This window comes from Columba livia, chromosome Z (genome assembly GCF_036013475.1).
Source record: "Columba livia isolate bColLiv1 breed racing homer chromosome Z, bColLiv1.pat.W.v2, whole genome shotgun sequence".
Taxonomy (NCBI): Eukaryota; Metazoa; Chordata; class Aves; order Columbiformes; family Columbidae; genus Columba; species Columba livia.
Window position 1 is genome coordinate 18,960,691 of NC_088642.1, and position 23,911 is coordinate 18,984,601.

General features: G+C 35.2%; 1 protein-coding gene across 5 annotated transcripts in view; it reads left to right on the forward strand.

The window, feature by feature from the left end:
• Nucleotides 1-23,911, forward strand: part of ADAMTS6 (ADAM metallopeptidase with thrombospondin type 1 motif 6) — a 153,114-nt gene that overhangs the window by 98,542 nt on the left and 30,661 nt on the right. For all 5 annotated transcript variants that reach the window (XM_065047464.1, XM_065047465.1, XM_065047466.1 and 2 more), the window contains 8 exons: nt 269-414; nt 2,735-2,798; nt 11,056-11,158; nt 12,300-12,433; nt 14,336-14,459; nt 15,653-15,733; nt 20,055-20,218; nt 21,918-22,056. In XM_065047464.1, the coding sequence (XP_064903536.1) occupies nt 269-414; nt 2,735-2,798; nt 11,056-11,158; nt 12,300-12,433; nt 14,336-14,459; nt 15,653-15,733; nt 20,055-20,218; nt 21,918-22,056 (955 nt within the window). The remainder of the gene's footprint in view (nt 1-268; nt 415-2,734; nt 2,799-11,055; nt 11,159-12,299; nt 12,434-14,335; nt 14,460-15,652; nt 15,734-20,054; nt 20,219-21,917; nt 22,057-23,911) is intronic.

The following is a 23,911-nucleotide window of genomic DNA, read 5'->3' on the forward strand; positions in this document are numbered from 1 at the left end:
AAAAATAAAATCTTTATTTTAAGCTTGCTTTAACTTCTGGTGTGTGTTCGGGATCTATAATTCAGGACTTAGTGAAGACTATTAACAAATCACACACACCCTCACCAATGTCTAAACAAGGCTGGAAGAAATAAAATATTAGTCTTGTTATCTATACAGAGAATGCTAATGCCTATAATTGGTCATTGCCTCACCCTTTTATTTTTCTGTCCTGATAACTCTGTCAGCCTGGAAGCTAATTTTGTGGTTTTTTTGTGAAATCTTTCAGTGGTGTTATCAGGGAGAGTGCGTACCTTTTGGCACTTGGCCCCAGAGCATAGATGGGGATTGGGGTCCGTGGTCAATATGGGGAGAGTGCAGCAGGACCTGCGGGGGAGGAGTCTCCTCATCTATAAGACACTGTGACAGTCCAGCGTAAGTAGCTAAAGTAAGCCGAAGCCAACAAAAAGACATTTGGAAATTATTCGAAACTGTGGTTTCACATGTTATCTGTTAAAATGTTTTGCTAGTTTGCCAACATTTGTCTTCAAAATAGCAGACAGAAACACTTAAACAGGAGAAGTTCACTAGACTTATTTCTGACATTTTTAGTGTCTTATGTACTGTAAAGATAGCTGGATTTATGTTTATATTTAGCAGTAACCAGGATGGTTTTCTTTCTGCAACTTGCTCTTCATGCAAAATATATTTAAATTATGCCTTAGTGTTTTTTTTGTTTTGTTTTGTTTTTTTTAATTTTCATTTCCCCTTTCTTAAGACATATTACCTCTAATGCTTGCCCAGGATATAAAATAACTATTGCCAGTAACTTATTAAAAAACCCCAACATGGTATTGCAAGCTTTTGCATAGAGCTGCTTACATAGAAAACATAGTAATAATATGTTGCATATGATACTTTTACATGTTGTTGTGCCGAACACTTAGTTGTGACTTCCCACTGACTCTTAAAACAATTCAGTGAATTCTCTCCTTGCCACTACTCCCTATTGGTCCATCTACTCTCTCACAAGAGGGGCCAGCTTCTCCATTACCGCTTGATCTGTTGTGTGTATCTGTACTGGTCCTGTCATCTGTCTGCTTTCCAGTGTGCTGAGCACTGTTGCAGAAAGGGTCTGTCAGGTAAGTACTCCTCTGTCTGTCACTAGCACTTCTCAGATGAGGACCACTTACTTATTTCTATTGACATTTGTTGCTGAGTTTTTCTTTTTCCTTCTCTTTTCTTTTTCCTGCTTTTTTCTGTTGCTGTTTTCCTTGTTCTGTTTGCCTTGTCACAACTATAGGTCTTTGTGAAAGACTAGTTTTATTACTCAATACTTTGCTCTTGTCGTGTTCCCTAATCACTATTTCCATCACCATTATTAGTTTTTAAGAGCACTTTTTCTTGAAAACATTAGGCTTCTGTGGTTCTTTTATGAAAATCTGTTCTGTGGCTTTTGTCAATCCTTTCTAATCTTTTATCTGTACACTTAGGTTCTTTGTTGCTTGTACTCATGTTTTGCAAGCCAGTCTGTACGTCAGTTTTCTGCTCTACTCTGAAAGACAGACACCATAATGTCGCATTACTGCTGCTTAAGGTGGTCTCTTCACCTCCTATAATTTGCAATAACTGTAAAATCTGGGAAATAGAACTACTCACTGAATGGATTCAAAAGCAAAAATTATCCACATGCATCAATAACATCTCAGACTATATTACTGAGAGAATAATAAATTCCTTATTTTTTTCACAGCAATATGTAAAAATGCTAGTGAAATATTTGTTTGGAGCATGAGTAATTTCCTAAGATTTTTTTTGATTACTCCTGTTACCATGTGTATTGGTTGGTATGTTGAAAGGTGATTAAATTTTAAATGTTTAACAGTACAGCAAGCAAATGCATGGAGGGATGTATACTTGCATTAGGGAAAAAAATCCTTTAGGTTTAAGGATAACGTTGCCTGGCTAAGTATCTGTAATGTGAAAAGTAGTGTTGATTTTATTTTTAGTTAATTGTAAGTTATTTTATTTTTTTTATTACAAAACAAATACAAATACCTTTCCCCCCCCGCCCCTTTCTGCTTATTAGTTACGACCCAAAGAGCTGGTATTTGATTAATCTTCCGTTTAACTCAATATTAATTCATTATTTGACCTCTGTGGAAAATAAAGTTCTTGAACAGTTCAAGAATTTAAGAGCCAATATCTTATTCACGCTAATAGAAACCTTCTTACTTGGAGTTTCCTCAGATTTAATACTACTTAATTTAAATCAGAATCAGATTCTTTAAATAGAAAAGGCAGCCTTTGGCTCTGCTATTTAAGACGCAGTGTTTCTTCATTTTGTTGTATTTTCAAGTGTAATATGAGAAGATAAAAAAGAAGTATCGTATAGATTGTTTACACATTTCTCATGCTAGTTTTACAAAGCAAGCACATAATTAAAACCAATGCCCTTTTATAATGTTCAAAATACAGTTAAAGTGTAGTGCTTGGAGTCTTTGCAAACTAGATAAATACTGTATAAGTGATGATTTTCAAGTACCCACTATTGTTTTGTTTCTGGTCTAATTCAAGTGAATACTACAATTCTTATTAAAAAAAATATTTTAAAATTTCAACTTAAAACTTCCATGTGCTTTTAATTTTTTGTACATTATATGGACTTGTATTTATACTGATAATGCATTAGTATATCTCAGGAACGTGTGTTTGTACTAATACATACACTAACATGTAAAACGTGTTTTTCCAGGCCTTCAGGTGGAGGCAAATATTGTCTTGGAGAAAGGAAGCGGTATCGCTCCTGTAATACTGATGTAAGTAAATTTTCTTCCACTGTAACAGTATAATAATCTTCCTGTTATTAATTTTAGCAGCAATGGATGCATTTTTTCCCAGTTTAGAAAAGCTGTGAATGCTGCATCCATGTTAAAGGTGAATATTTACATTCCATATCAGCCCAAAGGTCTCTCTAGCCCAGGGTCTTGCCACCCAGCAGTGGCCAATAACAGGCGTGTAAGGAGAAATTATAAACTTTTGCAGCCAAGGCGTAACTTTTCTGTGGATATAGCGTATGAGTTTCCGGAATATGAATGTCTAAAGATTTCTTGAGCTCCATGTTGTACTTGTACCACATTAACTACCACAAATGAAGTATCCTCCATTAATCCACCTTTTAAATCTATTACCCTTTTTATACCTCTATAACTTCCAGTATTAATGTGTTATACAATCCTCTTATACAGTCTGGGAAAATGTTATTTCTTTTGGTGTGTTTTAAACCTGCTATTTTGATGGTTCTTGTATTACCAAAATGATCATGCGGTTTTATTTTAGAGTTGAGTCCATCAGATAATGAACTACCACTGAGGGGGTGGGGCAGACTATGTATGTATAAAATCAAATTATGAACCTAAATTAGAAATTCAAGCAAGTTAAAAATTGATCCAGAAAATAACGCACACCAACAAAGAATTTCACTAGTAAGTTTCCGAGTCGTTAACACTACAAACATAAAGAGGCTTTCATATTATTTTATCTTCAAATTTGTCTTAAATTTCTTCTTAAATCAAGAAAGTTTGTAACAGTAGGAGAGTCTGTGCCTAAAGGTGATATTTCACCAGTTTATCTTTTGATATATTTCAGGAAAAAATACAATAGTGAATATTCTGATCCCTTGAAAAATACTTGGTTTTAAGATTGTTACTAATTATCATAAGTATTAGCTCTGGAGGCTTCTCTGTGGAGGTTATTATTAGGAAGTATTACAAGTTTCCCAGTCAAAAATTACTTTCTTACTGCCAATCACAGCTGCTCTCTTCACACAGCCAAGAAGTGTGATAGGCCTTTTGATCACAGTGTTGTAAGACAAACTGAAGCTGAGCTGCTTGTCCAGTAGGAGCTGTAAAACTTTTCCAGTCATAGAGGTTTCCAAACTACAGTGCACCATTCTACAACTTCGGCCATCTGTCACGCGGGTGTTGAGTGCATCACCCATGCTATCTTATTTTTTTCTGTAGATATATATCTTTGCGTTTGACTGTCTTTGCGCAGTTTTCATTTGAATGGACTCAGCTTTTCAAGTGATCTGCTGTCATTCATATTTCCTCTTTATTTCACTCCGATGTTTTTTTTGGTAATTGAAAGACTTTGTGAGGCATTTTTCCATAGTTCAAATTCACAAACAAAAAGATGAGTAGCACTGAGTGTGTTTCTTATTCATACAGTTGATAGGAAATTCACCTGTGAATTCACCAAGAGATAATTCTTTATTCAAATATGTCTATTGAAATCTGTCAGTCAATATTTAATAAACTGAATCTATGCTCTCCTGAACTACTATAGGTTTATTCCTGGTATTCTTTTTTCAGGATTTTGTGTACTACTAAGTTAAGTGCCTTATAAAACTCAAATTATATTTTGCATTCCACTGTCCTTTCAGTTTAGCCAGGAACTGTAAAAGGTTTTAGTTGATAAAAGCTATTCTTATACAAAATACTGTTCTATATATACTCATATTTCTTTTAAACCTGTATCAATCAAGTCTCTGCCAACTTTTCTGTTTATTTGGGATTGATATCAGGCAAACTGTATCCTAGAATATCCTATTTGTCCTTTTAATATAATGACCTTTTTACATTAGCACTGTTTCAGTTTATACATGCAGTTTAAGATTTGTTAAAAAAATCCATATTGGCACACTGGTGTCCTTCTCCTTTGACTCTTTGATGACTCTTGTGAGATAATTGTCCAAGCATTCCTATTTAAAATGTTTATATCCAGTAGATATTCTTTAGCATCTGCCACAGTAACTAGTACACAAGAAAGTATACATGATATATAGTCCTGCTCCCTCACAAATATACAACATTAATTTTTTAAAAATATAATTAACAATCATATCACTACCTAATTATACCATTGAAATGTCACTAGAATATTTTTCATTCTTATATTTTATTTCTTATTGTCAGAAACTTTTCAGACAGTTTTATTCTTAGATGGTTTTGCTTCCCATATTCCCTCTTTGTTTAATACCGAGAGGAACTTCATAGGGTCACATCTAGAGGAACATCTAGAAGGTATCTGAGAGAGGCCTTCAGGCTGTTGCTTGGATCAAAGGAAAATCATCTGTTGTTAAATGATTCCTAACTGATGGTTAGGAAGCTGACCTGTTTTGAAGAAAGTTCCAGTGCGAGAGATACCACTAGGATTCTTCAATATCCTTACAGTAAGGACTGTTTTCAGAAACTATAGTGTATGTTCTCCCATCCTTTAAGACCTTTACTTAACTCTTTCCCTAGTAAGAAGGCAGCTGATAGTGTTCCCTCCATAGGAGCCTCTCCTGTGTTTGCAGGCTACTGTCGTATCTATTCTTAGTCTTCTTTACACTAGACAGTCTGTTTTTTAATAGCGTTTGGGATCCCAGTGGTGCACATCATCTTGAAGTGTGGTGACCAAACCTCTGCCCAGAATTCTAGCTGAGGCCTGACAGAGCTAAGTATAACCTCAAACTCAACAGTCATTTTAGTGATGGGATTCAACTTATTAGTTTTACTATTGTGTTAATTTTTCTTACAGGAGTGACAGTATTTATTTAGTCAGTGTTTGTCCATAATGCCCAAATCTCTTTCTAAAAAGCTGCTATTTAGGAAGTCATCTCTTAGCTCATTCTTGTGCAGTTGATTGTTCCTACTCAAGTGTAGCAATTTGCATCCATTGCTCGATTTCAAACCACTGCTCCAATATGTAAAAATCTTTTAAAATTATAGTCCTTTATTCTAAACTGTTCACTCCCTACCTATACTTAGATTTCAATCAATAGTTTAAATAAACTATTGGAAAGGAAACTTTGCATTTGATTGACTAGGTCTTAAAGGAATTGCAGGCTTTGGCCAAGCAATTTGGAAATGCTGTTCTTATGGTTTGACTGTGAATAATTATTTTAGTATATTTTGGGGGTAAGGTTTTCCAGTGCATAAACATATTGTTACTTGTAGAAGTTCAAATTTACTGCCTTAATGGTTTTGACAATTGTAGTCTACTTCTTTTATAGTAATATTTAGGGTTCTACATAACTAAGAATTGCTGAGACTAGTAAATTTTGTTTCAAGATTTATGATAGTCCTTAGTGTTTGACATTTTTAATGGAATAGTATGTTTGATTAATGTAAGCGTTAAGAGCATGCAAGTCTGTCATTGTTTTTATGAAAAATGTGTTGTTTGTACATCTTTTCTGTTGAAGTTTTGTGGTTTTTTTTTTTTCAGTGTCAACATTCATTGCACATCTGTAATTTTCAATGTAGGACTCCCTAAAGCTCCTACTATTCATAAACCAAAAAAGCCCCTCATTTTGACTTCATTTTTCTTTCAGAGATAAGTTATTCTGTTGCCCTTTCTTTTGACCATTTTAATTCATTGGAAACAGCACACATACTCCTACTAGGCTTATTTCTCTTCAAACACTTCCAAAACCGTATATGACTTCTTAATTCAAAGTCCATCGCTAATGGAAACATTGAGATCAGCAGAAAAGAACATTAGCTAATGAGTTCTGGAAACAAAAGGGTGGCAGAAAGAACAAGCTCATCAGAAGCTTATTTTCTGTGACCAGCCACACCATCTTTAACAAAAAATACATATATTTTCCCAACCAAAGTATTTTTAATTAAAAAAAAAAAAAAAAACGCTAATAGAATTGCAAAACACATAGTGACTCAGTTAAAGTAACTCTGTCTGATATAAAATATGTATAGGATGTGAAGCTTAATTTGATACACACCTAAAACTGTAAAAGCCTCCAAATTATTTTATATATAAGAAACATGTTTTGCTTACAAGTTCTGTGAATGGTTTATCTATGTACAAGTATGTGGTGTGTATGCATAGCATTATGCGTACATTCACATATATTGTTTCTTGCTTTCATAACTTTAATATTTTCAAGCCTTTTTTTTTTTTTTTTCTAAAATGCATTCATGTGAGGAGCTACATCTTGGAACAATACCTGAATTTCAACTCTCACCCTTTTGGCTGGTTCTCATCTTCTGTGAGATATATTAGAGCCATTTGTTAATAGGAAACACAATGAGTTAAATTACTGGAGTCTGCCTGACTTCAAGCTCCAAGATAAACAGATTTCTGTGAGAAAAGATGTTTTATGTCATGTCAACATTAGTTCCATGATTCATTAACACTCTTTAGACAATGTAGTTTTGCTTCAGTCTTTGTTTTTTTATGTTCTTGTTAAACTCAATGTTTTTTTAAAACTCAATTTCAATTATTTCACCATCATCTTCTTGGGACCTTCTGCAGACCCATTTTTAAGTTGTGATACATTCGTTAGGTTCCTGCCTCATGATTTGTGGTCTCCTAAAAGTATATCTGGAAATGCAAGCAGGCTGTTGCTTGACAAGAGTTATCCATGTACTGTAGCTGCATGAAAAAAGTGAAATATCTTACCCAATAAAGAGAAACTTTTATTGCACATTTACTTTGGGAGAAGAGTACATACACAGAGAGACAGTGCCAAAGAGCACAAATATTGTAAATGCAAATTGTTGCTTACCTTTCAGTAATGTTTTTGCATTACTATACCTACGATTTCTAATGCATTTCTTGAGGTCATAGCCAGTATTTATACTTCCTCTCAGGTATTGGTGAGATACTAAAAAAGACAGGAAAATTGTACAACAATGAATCCACAGGTTGCATTTTTGCTTCAGATTACATAAAGGTGCAGGTCTCAGGCTACCGTTTGGTAATTGCAGTCAACAAAAGGACTGCCTGAAAACTTCATTGAATCTACCTGAAACCTGAATACAAATTAAGGATTTGGAGAAAGAGCAAGATCCCAAGACTAAGGGTCAGCCTTTGTCAGTATTCACTGAGAGGACATAGCCACTAAACTGTCAAATTATTTCGTTGCTAAGGTTGCCAAATCTGCCTATGGATTGATGGATTTACATTTTTTAAGCCAAAAACACCGGGATATGTAAAAACTTTGGTATCATTGATGTATCAGTTTATGAAACTAATTTAACAGTACTTGAAGTATCGGAAACCAGAATTTAATCTGCAGGACTAGGAAAACCAGATAAAATATCAAGAAGGCAGGAACATTGTATGAGGAGCTTTGCTCCCACAGTTCCTTTAGCTGCTCCCAGGTATTCGCAGTCTTGTCTGCAGTTCTTGGCAGCAATGAGATTTCAGACTATGGATACCTACGTGTAGTTGGTTTTCTGTCAGACTGCCAGACCTGTGTTCAAAAAGAAAAGAGGATACAAACAGTGATTTCAGCCATTTAAATTATTGTGGAAACTGAATTGATATTTAGTAGACTGAAAGAAAGACTTGACTTCACTTAGGAGGGCACCTCTGGACATCAACTTGTACAGCCCCTCTTGCTCAAATTTGTTGCCCAGGATTGTGGCCAGACAGGTTTTGAATATCTCCAAGGACGGAGATTTCACCACCTCTTTGGGCACCCTGTACAAGTGCTCGGTCACCCTCACAGTAAAAAAATGTTTCCTGATGTTCAGGAGGAAACTCCTGTGTTTCCATTTGTGCCCATTGCCTCCGGTCTCATCATTGGGCACCACTGGAAAGAGCCTGACTCCATCTGCTTTACACTCTCCCTTCAAATATTTGTACATATTGATGAGATCGCCCTAAGCCTTCTCTTCTTCAGGCTGAGCAGTCCCAGCTCTCTCAGCCTTTCCTCCTATGAGAGGTGATCCAGGCTCTTTGTGGCCCTTCATTGGACTCTTTCTAGCATGGTCATGTCTCTCTTGTACTGAGGAGCCCAAAACTGAACACAGTACTGTTGGTTTGGCCTCACCAGTGCTGAGTAGAGGGGAAGGATCCCCCCACGAGACCTGCTGTTGACACTCCTAATGCAGGCAGGATACCATTAACTTTCTTTTCCACAAGAGCATATTTCTGGCTGATGTTCAACCTGGTGTCCACCAGGGCCTCTAGGACCTTTTCTGCAAAGCTGCTTTCCAGCTGGTTACCCCTAGCATGTATGTACTGGTCCACGGGGGCTGTTCCTCATCAGGTGTGGGACTTTGCACTTCTACTCGATGAACTTAATGAGGTTCTGTGGGCCTGTTTTTCCAGCCTGTCGAAGTCCCTCTGGATGGGACACAACTCTCTGGTGTATCAACTACTCCTTCCTGTTTTGTGTTATCAGAAAATTTGTTGAGGGTATACTCTTTACCATCATCAAGATCACTTATGAAGTTATATTGTTGCCTCAAAATATACCCAAGGTCAACATCAAACAGGAGAACTAAGATTATATCTCAAAGATCAGATTGCAAGAATTTTTTTTAAGACAGTAAATATGGGAGTCTTAATCCTTCTTTACGAGTCTTCATGTTTTATTGTTTTGTCCTAGTATAACTATTTAGAAAAAGGATTTTGTGGATGGGATGGGGAGAGAATAGGGTGATTCAATTCACTTTTAACGGGAAATTGATACAGTTAAAATAGCAGCCATGAATTTGTACCTAAGCAAGTGGGACTGAAGAATAGGGTGCAGTGGCCAATATCAGAGAGGTTCAGACTTAAGTGCTAAGGTAGATCAAGGCTGGTCAGTCTACTGCTTGGAGAATATTATGCAAAGAGGCAAATTTAATTTGTGTTACTATTAAAAAACTGAATAAAATTCTTCTTATTTTATTTACATACAGTTATTTTGTATTGTCACTGTTAAGATCTGAAGGATTATTGAACCAAACCAGTAACACTACTTTTTTTTTTTTTACTGGTAAATGTATTATATTTAAAAAGGTATTTTTAATTAGAAGAACATAATAGAATGATTTATAAAGAAAGTTTAAAATTTAAATACTGTCTCGTGTCCACTATTTTCACTTATATCACAACAGCTTCAAAATTGCAGAAAAAATTTGCAGTTTCTGAATGGAATTGAAATGGACTGTCTGTTACAGGAGCTTGAATAATATATACTGAGAATCATAATTTCTCTATTAATATTTTCATTGTGCAGTACATTTTTATCATCCATGTTTATAGTGACCCTCTCACTTGAATGCATTTCAGATTCTTGAAAAGTGCTGACTGGCTTAGATATATATGAAAACAAGTAAAGCTGCCACAAAATGAACTCTTGCTCATAAAATAGTAATATTTGTTAACACCTCTAATTCCTGGCAAAAATTTTTTTCCTTCTTCAGTAGAAAAATTATTTTAATCTGTATTTCAAATACTTTGTGTGATGAAGCTTGCAATTTCAGCAGGTTCTTAAAATATTGATAACAATGTTTAATGTGCTATCTAAGTTCTGAGTGTATTCAAGATGGTCATCTTTATTAGCTTGAACCTGCTGATGAAAAATATGAGAAATAGCAAAGAATCCTCTTTTTCCTACAATTCCTTCCAAGATGAATTTCACATCTACCCTTATGCCAAGTAAAAAAGATATTTTGCAGTTCTGTAATTGGTAATGCAAAGAAATGAAAATTTAAATGAATGCAGTTTTCACTTCTCTGTGCTCAGAGACTGTTAAAAATGTGAGTCAAACATGACATTTATTCCCATTCTCAATCTTAGCACAATCCTTTTGCAAGGCTACAATAAGCAGAGATTATATAGCTCTCTAGAAAGTGTCTTAATTTTTTTTCTTAATGACTTAATAACATGTCTCAGTACAGCTGCTTGGTACAGTATCACTGAGCCTTAAAGTCTTTTTTTATTCTTTTTTTTTCAACTGTTCTTAATGTGTGTTTATAAGGACGTAGCTGATGGATTGATCATGAAGCATAGTTTACATGATTCTGATTGTCCAGTGTTATGGAAACTGTTCAGTTACTTCATGCCAGCCTAAGTATGCAAAGTAGACTCTTCAACTGTAAAGCAATAAATCAAGTTTCAGAATCAGAGCCATGAGCTAAAGCTTGGAACCACCTCCTAGTCTCTTGCATGATTATGTTTGCAATATAAAAATATAAGCATTTCTTTTTATCTTGATACTTGGAAGAAAGTAAGCTTTTTTTGTTTGGTTGTTTTTTGTTTTGTTTTTGTTTGTTTTTGTCTTTGTTATTTTAGCCATGTCCTTCAGGATCCCGTGATTTTCGAGAAAAGCAATGTGCGGATTTTGACAATATGCCTTTCCGGGGAAAGTATTATAACTGGAAGCCCTACACTGGAGGTAATGCTCAGTTTTGCAAAAGTGTTATCATATGTGAAGTCTTCAAAATTATAAATGTGTTATATAGAGAGTAATGTTTGTAAATATAATGTTTTGATTAAAATGTAATGAGCTAAGCTTGCTAAGCTTGTACTTTTGTCAATTGCTGAAAATGTTTTAGGAGAGCCAATCTCTGTTCTGGTAGAGTTTTGTATTACTGTGAAGGTGGGTGAGCATTGCTGTAGGGACTCCACTTTAAAAATACAGAGCCCTTCTCCACCTGCAGTTGCAGTGGAAGTAGAGATTACATAGGTGATCTCTAAGTGCCTTTCATACTGCAGTGATGATTTCAGTATAAAAAAAATCTCACGTTTTCCTTCGTTAATGTCAGAATATTAGAAAAAGGAGAAAGACATAAAAGCATTTATAAAAGTCTTTAAAGACTACTTCAATAACTGAATAACAGATAATTGCACTGTAAAACAAAATGATATTTTGCAGCAGGGAAGAGGGCTGTAATTAATTTTTGAGACCGTTTAATCAAGTTTAGTTATGTATCTGTTGTTTGAAGTTTGAAGGTTGCCCCTTTATTATTATTATTATTATTTTCCTGTTCTAAACCCTGAGGGAGTAAGTCCATGTTTTTCCTTGTGTTTTTGTATTTTATTGACTTGAATGGTTTTACTTTTAGTTTTTTATATTAAAAGCCTAAAAAAGATCATTGTGAGCATATGCTCTGAGCTGTAGTGTAATTCAATAGGACTAAATTCCTCACTGAAATAATCTGATAGTGGTTTTGAAATTTACCCTGACATACTTCTAGTTCTACATTATTTTGTTATTCTTGTTTTTCAAATGGTGAAGTGGTATCCTTATTGTTTTAAATTGTTCAATAATCATTAGGATTGTATTAACATAATGGAATCGTTATGGAGCGAGCCAACCTTGCCATACCTTACTATGCGAAATAATCTTTTTTGCAAGAAAGAAGAGTCAAGTAGAGAAATCAATAAAGGGAAGTTAAATAAAGTGTATACATTATATGTGTCAGGTATGAGATAAGATTATAAATTTTGGATCTGTTTATGCATATATATTTTTAACTAATTGTAAACTTTTCAAGACTTATGCTGGGTTTTTTTCATTTGTTTCTGTTATCCAGGTGGGGTTAAACCGTGTGCTTTAAACTGCTTGGCTGAAGGTTATAATTTTTACACTGAACGTGCTCCTGCAGTAATAGATGGGACTCAGTGCAATGCTGATTCACTGGATATCTGTATCAATGGAGAATGCAAGGTTACAAATGTTTTATAAGTGCTTATAGATTACATTGTTGTGTCTGCTGCCTCCTATGTTTAATTACAGTACTTGTTTTTTACTTCTATGAAATAGGAGTTTTGACACGTCAAGTTGTTACTGAAAAAGTAAGATTGAGACTAAAATATAGAATAGATATTTGCATAAATTAGACAAATAATTTGAATTTCAGTAGCTTCTCACAGACATTTGTAGAATCCTTCATTTTGCCTTCTTTTTCTTGCTATATAGTTTCTGTTGAATTGGTGGAAAGGGCAGTAGGACAACACTCTGGCTGAAAGGCAGAAAATGTGAATGTATAAATATGATTTTCTCTAATTAGTTAATCCTGTTTCAAATCATTCTGCTGTTAATATAATTGAAACAAAAAGTTGTCACTATTGCTGTGTAGTCCTAGGAAAATATGTATGAAGATGCAAGTATTTGTCATTTACTAAAAATCGGATTGTTTTTAAAGTTTCCTGTAGAACTGCATTCCATGAATTTGAATAGAGTTGGAGGTCTGTGCCACATTTTTGGTTATATACATCTCACTGCTTCACTTAAGTCTAGAACTCTGAACAGTTCTGGTGACTCTAAAAATTATTTGATTTCACTGAAACCACTAACATAACTAAAGCTTAACCTGATGCCTAATTATTTGCTAAATGGATGGCTGGAGATGTATGTTTATTGAATAACATAACGAGAACAAAAGCATTTGCTATGTATTAGTAAGCTAACAAAAAAAAAAAAAAAAAGCTCAAGAAATAACCTATGGAATTCTGATGTACTTTATACAGAAGATTGTAGTAGTTTCGAGAAATATTTTCAAACTAAGAATCAGACTAAATCTCAAGTGGAGAAGAGCCATGTAATAAAATTGAGCCTCTGTCTTCTTGGCCAATCAGAAAGTCAAAGTGTAAATGTTTAGAATAATATTATTTTGTCAATTATTTTATGTATGTTAACTTATGATCTATGTATTACCTGTTTGTAAGATGGTAGATAATAGTGCTAGACAGTAAACATGGTTATGTAGCTACATCCTTTTTTGTATAAATCCTGGAAAAGATTGGCAAGCTGCAGCATTCATTCTGTTTACATCCTACTCTTTCGTTCTCTTTTTTATAAGGATCCAGCTGCCTCTTTTAATTATCTTTGTAATGGCTTGAATCAATAAGTTGTGGGCAATCAATAATTGTTCACTGTACTTATATTTCTCAAGTGGATAATCAGAAATGTAATGTACTTTTTATGATCAATTATAGGCAACTCTTTTTTCCAAAGGCTTTTGAATCCTATCTAATACAGCATGTAATTCAGCCTTTCACTAAGTTTCATTCTGTGTTTATTCTTACAGTGAAGTCATTTACGCTTTACATTCGAACTTACAAAAACAATTGCAAGTTTTGCCTGGAGGATGTGGAAATATGGTCTATGAAGCTGTAAATGGTTTTGGGAACAATAGTACTATGTATGCTGCGTAAATGTTTAAGTAACACGTGGCAGAAGTTTACCTTAACAAAGCAATAGTTGGAACACAGTTAGCTGCTGTAATATCAAATAAAACCATCAGTAATAATTTATTGATAACTTCAGTAACTACATTGTTTGTAAACCACTGTGACATCCCTTCCTGAAAGTCACAGCAGAAATACAAAGTACTTATTAATCAAGATTTGGTAACAACACAAGATGTGCATTGTTCTCCTTTCAAAATTTCTTGATTTGGTAAGGGAAAGCCCACTCTAATGGTAACAACTACCAAAAAAGGAGTAGATAAAAAGAAGAACTGAGTATTTCAGACTTGAGAGAAACACTTCAAAAAAACTATGTAGATAGTGATGCAAAATATATGTTAAAATATATGTTAAAATATTTGTTCCTATCTGTTCTCAGCATGTAGGTTGTGACAATATTTTGGGGTCTGATGCTAAGGAAGATAGATGCCGTGTTTGTGGGGGAGATGGGAGTACATGTGAAGCCATTGAAGGTTTCTTCAATGATTCATTGCCCAGAGGAGGTATGCACATATATGTCCATTCTATTGCACAATACATTTAGATGACTGGTTAGCAAATAACAGTGCCGCATTGATTTCCAGCATGGCATCACTGCTGATCATTCACTTTGACTCCTTTTGCCTCATTGTTTATGTTTTCCATATTAGTTTGGATTTATGTCAAATACAACAAGTTTCATTACTGAATACTTGGTGTTTAGTGCACTTTATGAGTAATGCTGTGTATGATTTTAATGTGTATGGTATAATCTGATATTTAGTCATACATGAAATTTTAGAATAGAAAGAATCCAGAAATGTCTCTTTAAGTTCATCTTTTTAAGAGCTCAGAGAATGTTTATGGGCAATTCATTTGAATCTGAGCTCAAAAAAGACAATATTCTTTTTGCAGTCTTAGTGTTATCAGTTTTGGGCTCCCAAATACAGGAAAAGGATTGTTGCATTTGATCAGTGAGGGACCACAGAGATGATTGGCGTCTGGAGTGCTTGCACCTCAGTGAGAAAAGGCTGAGAGAACTGGGCTTATTTAGCCTGAAGAAGAGGAGATTTGTGGGGACCTAGATGGTATCGGCCTTCCAATATCTATGAGGAGTTTATGGAGAAGTCAGAGCCAGGCTTTTCACAGTGATGTGTACATGGTGGGAGAAGAGACAATGGCTATAAATGGAAACAAGACAGGTGCTGAGTGAATGGAAGGAAAGCTTTTTTCCCCAGGAAGACAATCCAGCAGTGGATCACATTGCCCAGAATGGTGTTACAGTTCCACCTTCAGAATTTTTGATGACCCAGCAGGATAAAATGCTGAGTAACTGGGTCTGGTCTTCTAGCTGGCCCTGCTCATTGCAGGAAGTTGGACTAAATGACTCTCCAAGGTCCACTCCAACCTGAATTATCTGGTTATTCTATGGTCATTTTATATGTTAATTACTTGTGATACACTGTTGGAAAGACTTTGTTAGCACTTAAAAAAAGGAATTCCTGAATACATGGTAAGTTCTTGCTCTCGCTTTCAAGTTTTTGTATGAAATTTAAAGAGTTTTTCTTTATATCGCATGAAAGAAAATGTTCAACTACATTTGAAACCTATATCTCATATTAATTTTTTGGTAGTAAATAATTTAGTAATCATTCATTTCATTACTAATATTGATTAATGTAAACAACAGCAAATAAAATTTACCTTTGTCCTGTAGGCTATATGGAAGTGGTTCAAATTCCAAGAGGTTCTGTGCACATTGAAATAAGAGAAGTGGCAATGTCAAAGAACTATATTGGTAAGAACATAGTTTAAATAGCAGACTGTTTTAAGTTAATGTTGTGATTTGAAGGTACATTTTCTGGTTTGGCCAAACCATACACACCGTAGAAGCAGCAGAGGAAATAATTAGCTGTTAATATTAGGTTGTGATCAGACAGTTGCAGTAGTTGGTTAGGATGTATTCTCTTCAAAGGAGCTAATGAAATGCATTGCTATAGTTATGGTGTCAGGCTTGAGCTGAAGTGGATGTGGAACATTCAAATGATCTACTGTCCCACTCTGAGGTAATGTCTTCCATCTGGGAAGTCTCTGATCTTGGGGGATTATAAACTTTCTAAACCACAATTTTATTGTTGGAGTGATTATTCATCCACAGCCATAGTTACTAAGTTACTTAAATGCTAACAATACTGTCTCCATGTCTTCAGGCAATTTAATGTATTAATTGCACAGTATTTCTGTGTTGCTATGTTGTATGGACTAGATGCTGTTCCTGTTTTATAGATAAGGCAAATGAGGTGCAGAAAAACTAGGTGCTTAACTGAGCTCATTCAGGAAGCCTTTTGTAAGGCATAGAATTAAATTAAAATTCCCATATTATTCCTTTATTTAAAGGCAGCTGAATTTGCTTTCCATTTTTTGTTTTTATTTGTTTTGCTTTTAATACTGGTATGTACAAATCTGGCTTTGTTGAACTCAGGACATGCATTTCTGAAAGTCTCTGTACCCTGATTTGTATATAGGTCAGCTCAAAGTAGTGCAAGAACACCCATTTCCTAGTAAAAAATAGATGCGGAAATGATTAATTGTACAACAAATTTAACAGATTAGCACAACCAAAAGCTATAACCTGTTTAGGCTGAACAGCAGCTGATGAGGCTACTTTTGTCAGTATGTACTCCATGTAGTCAGTATATATGTATGTATATATAATACTAACATGTTGGAAAGGATTGATGCCTGTGTGAGTTAGAAGGGCAATTATCCTCTTACATACATTTAGTCCTAAGGTGATTCTATTTATAATAATTATACCTGTTGTTGTTGGATGCCTACTTTTTTTTCTTCCTGCCTCCACCCTTCTGTAATTCAAGTAGATAATGAGTCAGGAAAAGCATTTAGATTGGCACCATCTGCATAAAATGAATGAAAAATGTAATTTTCTTTCTTAAATAAAAAATACAGGCAACTTAATTGTTATTTAATCTGTCCACAGATCAAGAAATGTAAAGTGGTACATACACACTTTTTTTATGTGCTTGTCACAATTTCAAGGGGTTTCCTCAGTTCCAGGCTCTCCCTTCACAGCCTTACCTCATGTCACAGAAGCCCTGACTACACAAATGGGGGATTCTTCTCCTTCACTAATTTTGTTGTGTTTCCAACTTTCAAAGCTGCCACTATAGCCTAATGAAAGATAATCTTACTAAGTCACAGAGACCATTTAATTTTGCAATGGGATGTTTTATTTTGTGAGTGTGGACCAGATCCTGGTTTAGTATCACCTATTTCTGGGAAAAGGAAGGCTTCTAATTTGTCTGCTCCCTTAAAAGAACTATACAAGAGCAATGGTAGTTAAAAATCACTGTATTATGTTAAAATAAATACCTCAAGGATATTTTATGGATATTTCTTTAGTGACAGTGTCCACTTCACAGCTCCTTCCCCGTCTTTATGGAGTTGCTTCTGTTCCAGGACAACTGCTTGTGTGGCCACACCATGAACCAGATTAGAGAACTGACTCAGCTGAAAATAACCATTTGCACTTATTATTATATTTTATGTGTAGTGCTGCCAAATATGTGATCACAGTCTAAGAAATCAATTTTTCCTTTTGGATATACACACACACAAAAGAAAAAACAACTCTGTTCTTCTGTAGCTGTCATGTTGACTTCTTTGTTAATTTCAGTTAGCAGGCTTTAAATTAACTTGCAATAAACATCTCATGGTTCCATAGAAACTAAGATCCAATTCTTTTGCAAGCCATGACCTCAAGTTTAGGCTGCAGGTAGAGAGCTGGCAATTCAATTAGCCCAGTCAATGCCTGTCCTCTCTTCCCATCTCTGGCTAATAATAATTCGGCATTTTAAACTGATCTGTCCAAAAAGTAACACAGCAACAACAAAATACCTATTTCCAGAGCTGCTGAAAAGGTGTGTATTTAGTAATGCTGTTATCTTCCCTTAAATGGCTTGATCTGGGGTGATGTCTTCCCATATATCCCCCTTATGCAACAGGGTGTTGTGTGCTAATATTCTATGGTCTTCCTCCATTCTGATGTTCTCACAAAGGACTCAATTAGGACATTAACTTGTTCATTCTGTCTCATATGCTAATAGCATTATGCCACTGCATCACCATTGTCATGTAATTATATTACTGGAATCCTATTCACAATGGTGTGGCCTTCACCTATGCGTAACAACTGACATTAGGTAAATCTGTTTACAGAATGCAAATATAATTTTCTTTGGCAGTCAGAGAGGTGAAAAAGGAACTTTGCTTCTGGGTATTCATTGGTTTAAGTGTAAATAACATACATATAACTGATAGCATGTAATTTCAGAATTATTAAGTGTGTAAAAACAGGATGTTGTCTTGTGTTCATTTATATATCTCACTGTTGTTTGTATGCCTCAAATAATATAATTAAATAATTTACTTTGTTATTTGCTCTTAGTAGATATTAGACATGCTGACAAGAAAATGTTTGGGATTGAGTGGCACAGTAAGAGAGACTTTAATATGTCCTGGTACTTTTGGGAGACCCTGTGACCTTTTAATTATGCTAGATTTTGTAAAAGCAGGTTGGATAGAAATTTTGGCTGTGTGGAAACAGGACCGCTAATAAAACAAAATGCTGATGTTCAGCTGTAACAGTTATTTCATATACCCATGTAAAATAGTGAAGTACTGTTCCTTTCTTTGGTACAGTACTGACTGCAATTTGTCTTGTTCTCCCATATCCACTTTTTTCACTATCTCCTCCTTGTACTACAAAACCTATACAGACAATAAGAAATCTGATTACTTTGAGAGTTCCAGATAAGTGAATGTGTCAGCACTAGTTTCTTCACCCAAAGCACATGATTGTTTCCAAAGTAAACCCAGGGAAGTCAGTGGAATAAAATTAATGCTGTGGAAAGACATTACTTTTCAGACCTTGTTACTGATGGAAATGGTTACTAATCCCTGTTGAATATGGCTGTCACCAACAGAAAATTACTGCCTCCCCAGCTGTCTTCTGTTCGTATAAATTCTCTCTGATCTGTTTTAAAAAATTAGAGTATCAAGACATTTTCCCTAACTGTTTAAGATAAACCATCTGTTCACACAGATGTAGTTGAGAAAAAAGCTTGACCGTAAGTTGTTTTATTCCCTATGATTGTGATGTTTGTTCCCTTCCTAGTAATGTCAGTTATTTGTCTCAACAGAACATGACATGGCTGTTTGATCATATATTTCCAACCATAATTTTGCCTTTAAGAACATGTTTTATTTAAAGTAAATATGAATACTGAATAACTTGATAATCTTCACCTTAAGTCAAGAAGTCAGTATCTAATTAACAGAACAGTCACCTTAAGATACAAAGTTATTTTCACATTTAGAAACTTAATCTAATATTATTAATAAAATATCAAATATAGATCCCTGAACAGTATGGGCTTGTCCAGCCTAATTGATTGGCTAGCTAAAGAATTAATGTTTTATCTGCAGTATTTTTGTTGTTTAAGGCTGAAAATTAGGGATAATACAACATTTTATAATATTTAAGTATCTGGTATTTGGGTTTGTAGTAGAAATATCTTAGACTTACACTTTAAGAAGAGAAAAAGAACCAGTGGACAAAGACAACAAAGCAACAGCTGATTGGGACCACATGTCAGATTCAAATTTCCTTCTCTTTTTTACCTCTACACATTATCTGAGTTACATATCCCATACCCCAACTTAGTAATCCAAAGACTAGATTGATAATTGATTACACATTTGAGACCTGCATATACCTTACATAGCATACATTGTACATGTTTGGAAATTGAAGGTGTATTGCAAGCTGCATGAGGCATTCTGTTTTGTTCCATATAGCACCTGTATCTTTAAATCTGCAAAGTATACCTGCACATTGGAGGTTATTGCAGGGGCAATATTGTCAAACTGCATGAGGGATATTTTGACCAAGACTGAAGAAGAGGTTTTATGTTGCTTGAAAAAATAGTGATGCTGAGCTAAGCTCTCATAGTTCTAACAGATTAGTAGATTAATTTGAAATGGCTTCTCCATTATAAATGCTGCTTCCAATTTTTAGGTGGCTTGTATTTTTTTTTAAGCTTTAAAATCTGAAGAGGATGACTACTATATTAATGGTGCCTGGACTATTGACTGGCCAAGAAAGTTTGATGTTGCTGGAACAGCTTTCCATTACAAGAGGCCAACAGATGAACCAGAGTCATTGGAAGCACTGGGCCCTACTTCAGAAAATCTCATAGTCATGGTAAAGTTATAATTAACATGTTTCTGGTATTTGAAATATCTATTTGTGTTATGAGAAAAGACAAGACTGTGAATAAAATGTTTTCTCAAACAGTATACAACTCATGTAGCTGGGACTTGGCATTTGTGTTTTAATGCAGCTTTCCTTTCAAAACTGACTGGCAAACATTGTGATGAAAAAAGTTGATGAAAGAAGTCAGAAAAGCCCCAGGAAATCTCACAGAAAACTCCCCTTCTCTGTCAAGTGTGTTTCAGAAAATGGTAGCCAACATTGTGAATGGGGCATATAGTGTGTCTCTGCATAATGCTGATAGATGGAAGTGTTGAGATATAGCATGGCAGTTCTTGACAGCTCTGTAGATGTCAGTGGTTTTAAGCCTGGTCTGAGTGTGAACCACATTAACAGCACAAAAAGTATCATGATTTCACCCGTGTTAAAGTGTGTTACTGTGACACACATTGCTCTGAACAGATTCCACAAAGTATAAGAATGTAACAGAAGATGTGACCAGAGTCCTGATACCCTGTCTCTGACAGCAGGCCATAGTAAGCCCACTGTTTTGCTACTGTGTTGAATATAAAAACAAGGTGATACTTGCCCAGTATATTCTTTTAGCTTCTAGATTTGCAGTTCAGGGATTCTTGAGCCACATGGGATATTTTTATATATAGAATGCTTGTTGCCTGATTATTGACATTTTAGGTAGCATTTTCAAACACCCAAATCCTCATTTTCCTGCTGTAGCTGTGGATAAGTTGGAGAGTCCATACAGAATGCATTACAGAATTACTGTAGTCCTCAGTCCTCACTCTCATTCAGTCAGTGGCACTAACTTTCTACTGAAAGTTCTCTGCTCTTTTGTCCAATGCAGACAGGTAAATATGCCCCTGCAAAATATCATGGAAGGTAGAAGGGGGTGAGAAGAAGCTCAGAGACATATCAGATTACTGCCTCTAACATGATATATATTATTAGCAACAGAAAGAAGACATTTGATAGAGAGTCAGAAGCTAGTGTTGGACAGGTGGTGTGTGGAAGTGGAGTTCAAATGTGAGGGTAGACAGAAACTCATGGCGATTGTTGCAATTCTATATCACCTGCAGTAACATGGCTGCAGTGACAGTTTTGATATTCCTTTAAAAGAATCACTCATGATTCCACCAAGTTGTGCTGTTGACTATTGCATTAGGGGAAAACAATGATTTCAGCAACAGTCTGTTACTGTTAGTATTATTACTATTATTGTAGTCAACAGAAGTGCAGACAGGGGCAGAACTAGGTTCATAACTACTGTTAGTAGCTCCTCACAAGATTTCAGTGAGGAATGCTGCATGTTTGCACAGTGATGTCCTTAAACAACTTTTGACTTCACATAATTATTCAACTATCAAATTAATTTTCATTAAAAATGAAAATGAAAAAAATTTATGAAAAATGGCTTTTTAGAACAATAAAATAAATATTTAATAGAATTATGAAGTTATGTTAAGGGGGGTGAAGACAAAAAGACAAAATTTGCCTTAGACAATAACACTTTTGTATATGTTTTAAAAGTCCAGATTCTTTCAGGAATACCTGAATGAACTACTATGGCTTTTTTTCCTTTCCACAGGACATAACACATACCTAGATTAAATGTCACTGTAGTTGCCCTCTGCTTGCCTGTTTTAATGGTATAACCAGTTATTTTCAACTACAGATTCTGCTACAGGAACAAAATTTGGGTATAAGATATAAATTCAATGTTCCCATCTCTCGCACTGGCAGTGGAGACAATGAAGTTGGCTTTGCATGGAATCATCTGCCTTGGTCAGAATGTTCTGCCACTTGTGCTGGAGGTAAGACACCAGGCAGTCAAGCTCCAGGGTAAACTGAATTGCAAGATACAGTTTACTACATTATTACCTAGGTAACTAATTGAAAACATTTCTTTCAGATGTGCTTCAAACCTTAATTTAGTGAAAGAACATTTATCACAACAGATTTTGTTGTTTTCAAGTACGTCTAATGTGTTTGAGTGTTTTTGTTAAATAGAGGGTATCAACATGGTGTGTCTGTCTGCTGATTCTTCTTCTGAGATCCTCTTGAAGCTGGCATATTTCCTTTTCATAGGAACTTTCTTGATAAAGGACATCAGAAGTTTTAAGTAAGGAGATTTAAAACCAGAAGGCAAATAACACAACTGTAAATAAAGGGATTTATCTATCTTTATGTGTCTGTAGGTGTGCTTCACATGATTCTAGTCTGCTCTCCTATCCTCTGGCCACCAAAGTTTAGGATGGGTACTGGCAATTCCTCTGTAGCAGATGATAACAACTACCCAGCTCACAGCAGTATCTGAGAATTGTTGCCCTTTGGCAACAGTGGGGGATTTGTGAGTTGTCCCATGTGATTCATCATGGGTGCCTTTTGCCCACAATTTACTATATTCCTAATCCTCCCTCTAGTGGCCACCAATGCAATTCTTTACCTCTGGCTGGGAGAGCAGGACAGTTGGCTTCCTTCAAAGCCAACACCATTGCTGCTGCAAGGACTGGTGAGTAGAAGTGCTGTATGAACAGTATCTTTCTTCTCTCTGGAGATGGAATGCGTCTTCTCCCCAGCATACCTTGTTTTCAGAAGATATGGAAGAGTGCTTGAAATCCACCTTAGATTTTCAGTTTTCTATTACACTGTGCACTGTTCGTAGAAAGAAGAAGACACCACCTTTTTTTAAATACACTTTGGACCAAATATTTGTCTCTCTTTTTTTTTTTTTTTTTTTTTTTTTTTTTTTTTTTTTCCCCTGGCTACTGGAGGTATCAATGTTTAGAACCTTCTTGACTCTTCTTTCTGCTGGAACCTGCTGTGGCTGTTTGCTGTTTAAATATAGCTATTTGCTTAGCCATATGTAATACACAAAGAACAGCACAAATTATCTTCTGTGCAGCTAAATAGGGCAAGTCTTGAAACAAAATAGAGGAAAGTGCCATTTGTTGGATTCCTGAGTGACAGATTGCTTTTTAAACTACTATTTTAGTAATGATGAGTCTGGTAGGAAAAGGAAGATTTTAAAGATGAATAGAGAGAGGAAGTGCCTAGCTCATAGCAAAAGATTATACCAAGAACTTTAAGAGTACTGCCCAATCCTATTTTTATGATGGTAATGAGTTAATGATCTTTTTGAAGTCATGGGAAAATTCCCACTGATTTAGGTATACGTAAGATTTTAGCCCTGGATCTTCTGTCATACAGATCATTGTCATTTCGCAGATTTGACAATATGCAATGGAAAAAGTAATTGGCTCTGAAGGAGTAGGCCCTTGTCTAGGATAAAACATTTAACTTAATCAATTAACTTCTAAGGGAAGATTTGTGAATCCCTGAAAACTACATACTTGTGTTCATTTGAAACCTCATTTTGGGAAATATTTTCTTCAGTAGCTTATGGTGGCTAGACCAGGCACTTTTCTCTCCTTTCTTTCAACTTAATATGAGAATATACTATGGTCACTTATTTTCACTGAGCTGCATGCTCAAGGAGTAAATACTTTGTTCTCACTATAGTTCAAGTTAAAAACTGTATCTACTTTCTCCATATGGGTACCTGCTATTCCTCCACATTTTATGAAACACCTTTCACCATGTGCCAAAAGAAGACACAATTCTAAAAAGGAGCTGAGTCAGGGAAAAAGGGAGACAAAAGTTGTAGAG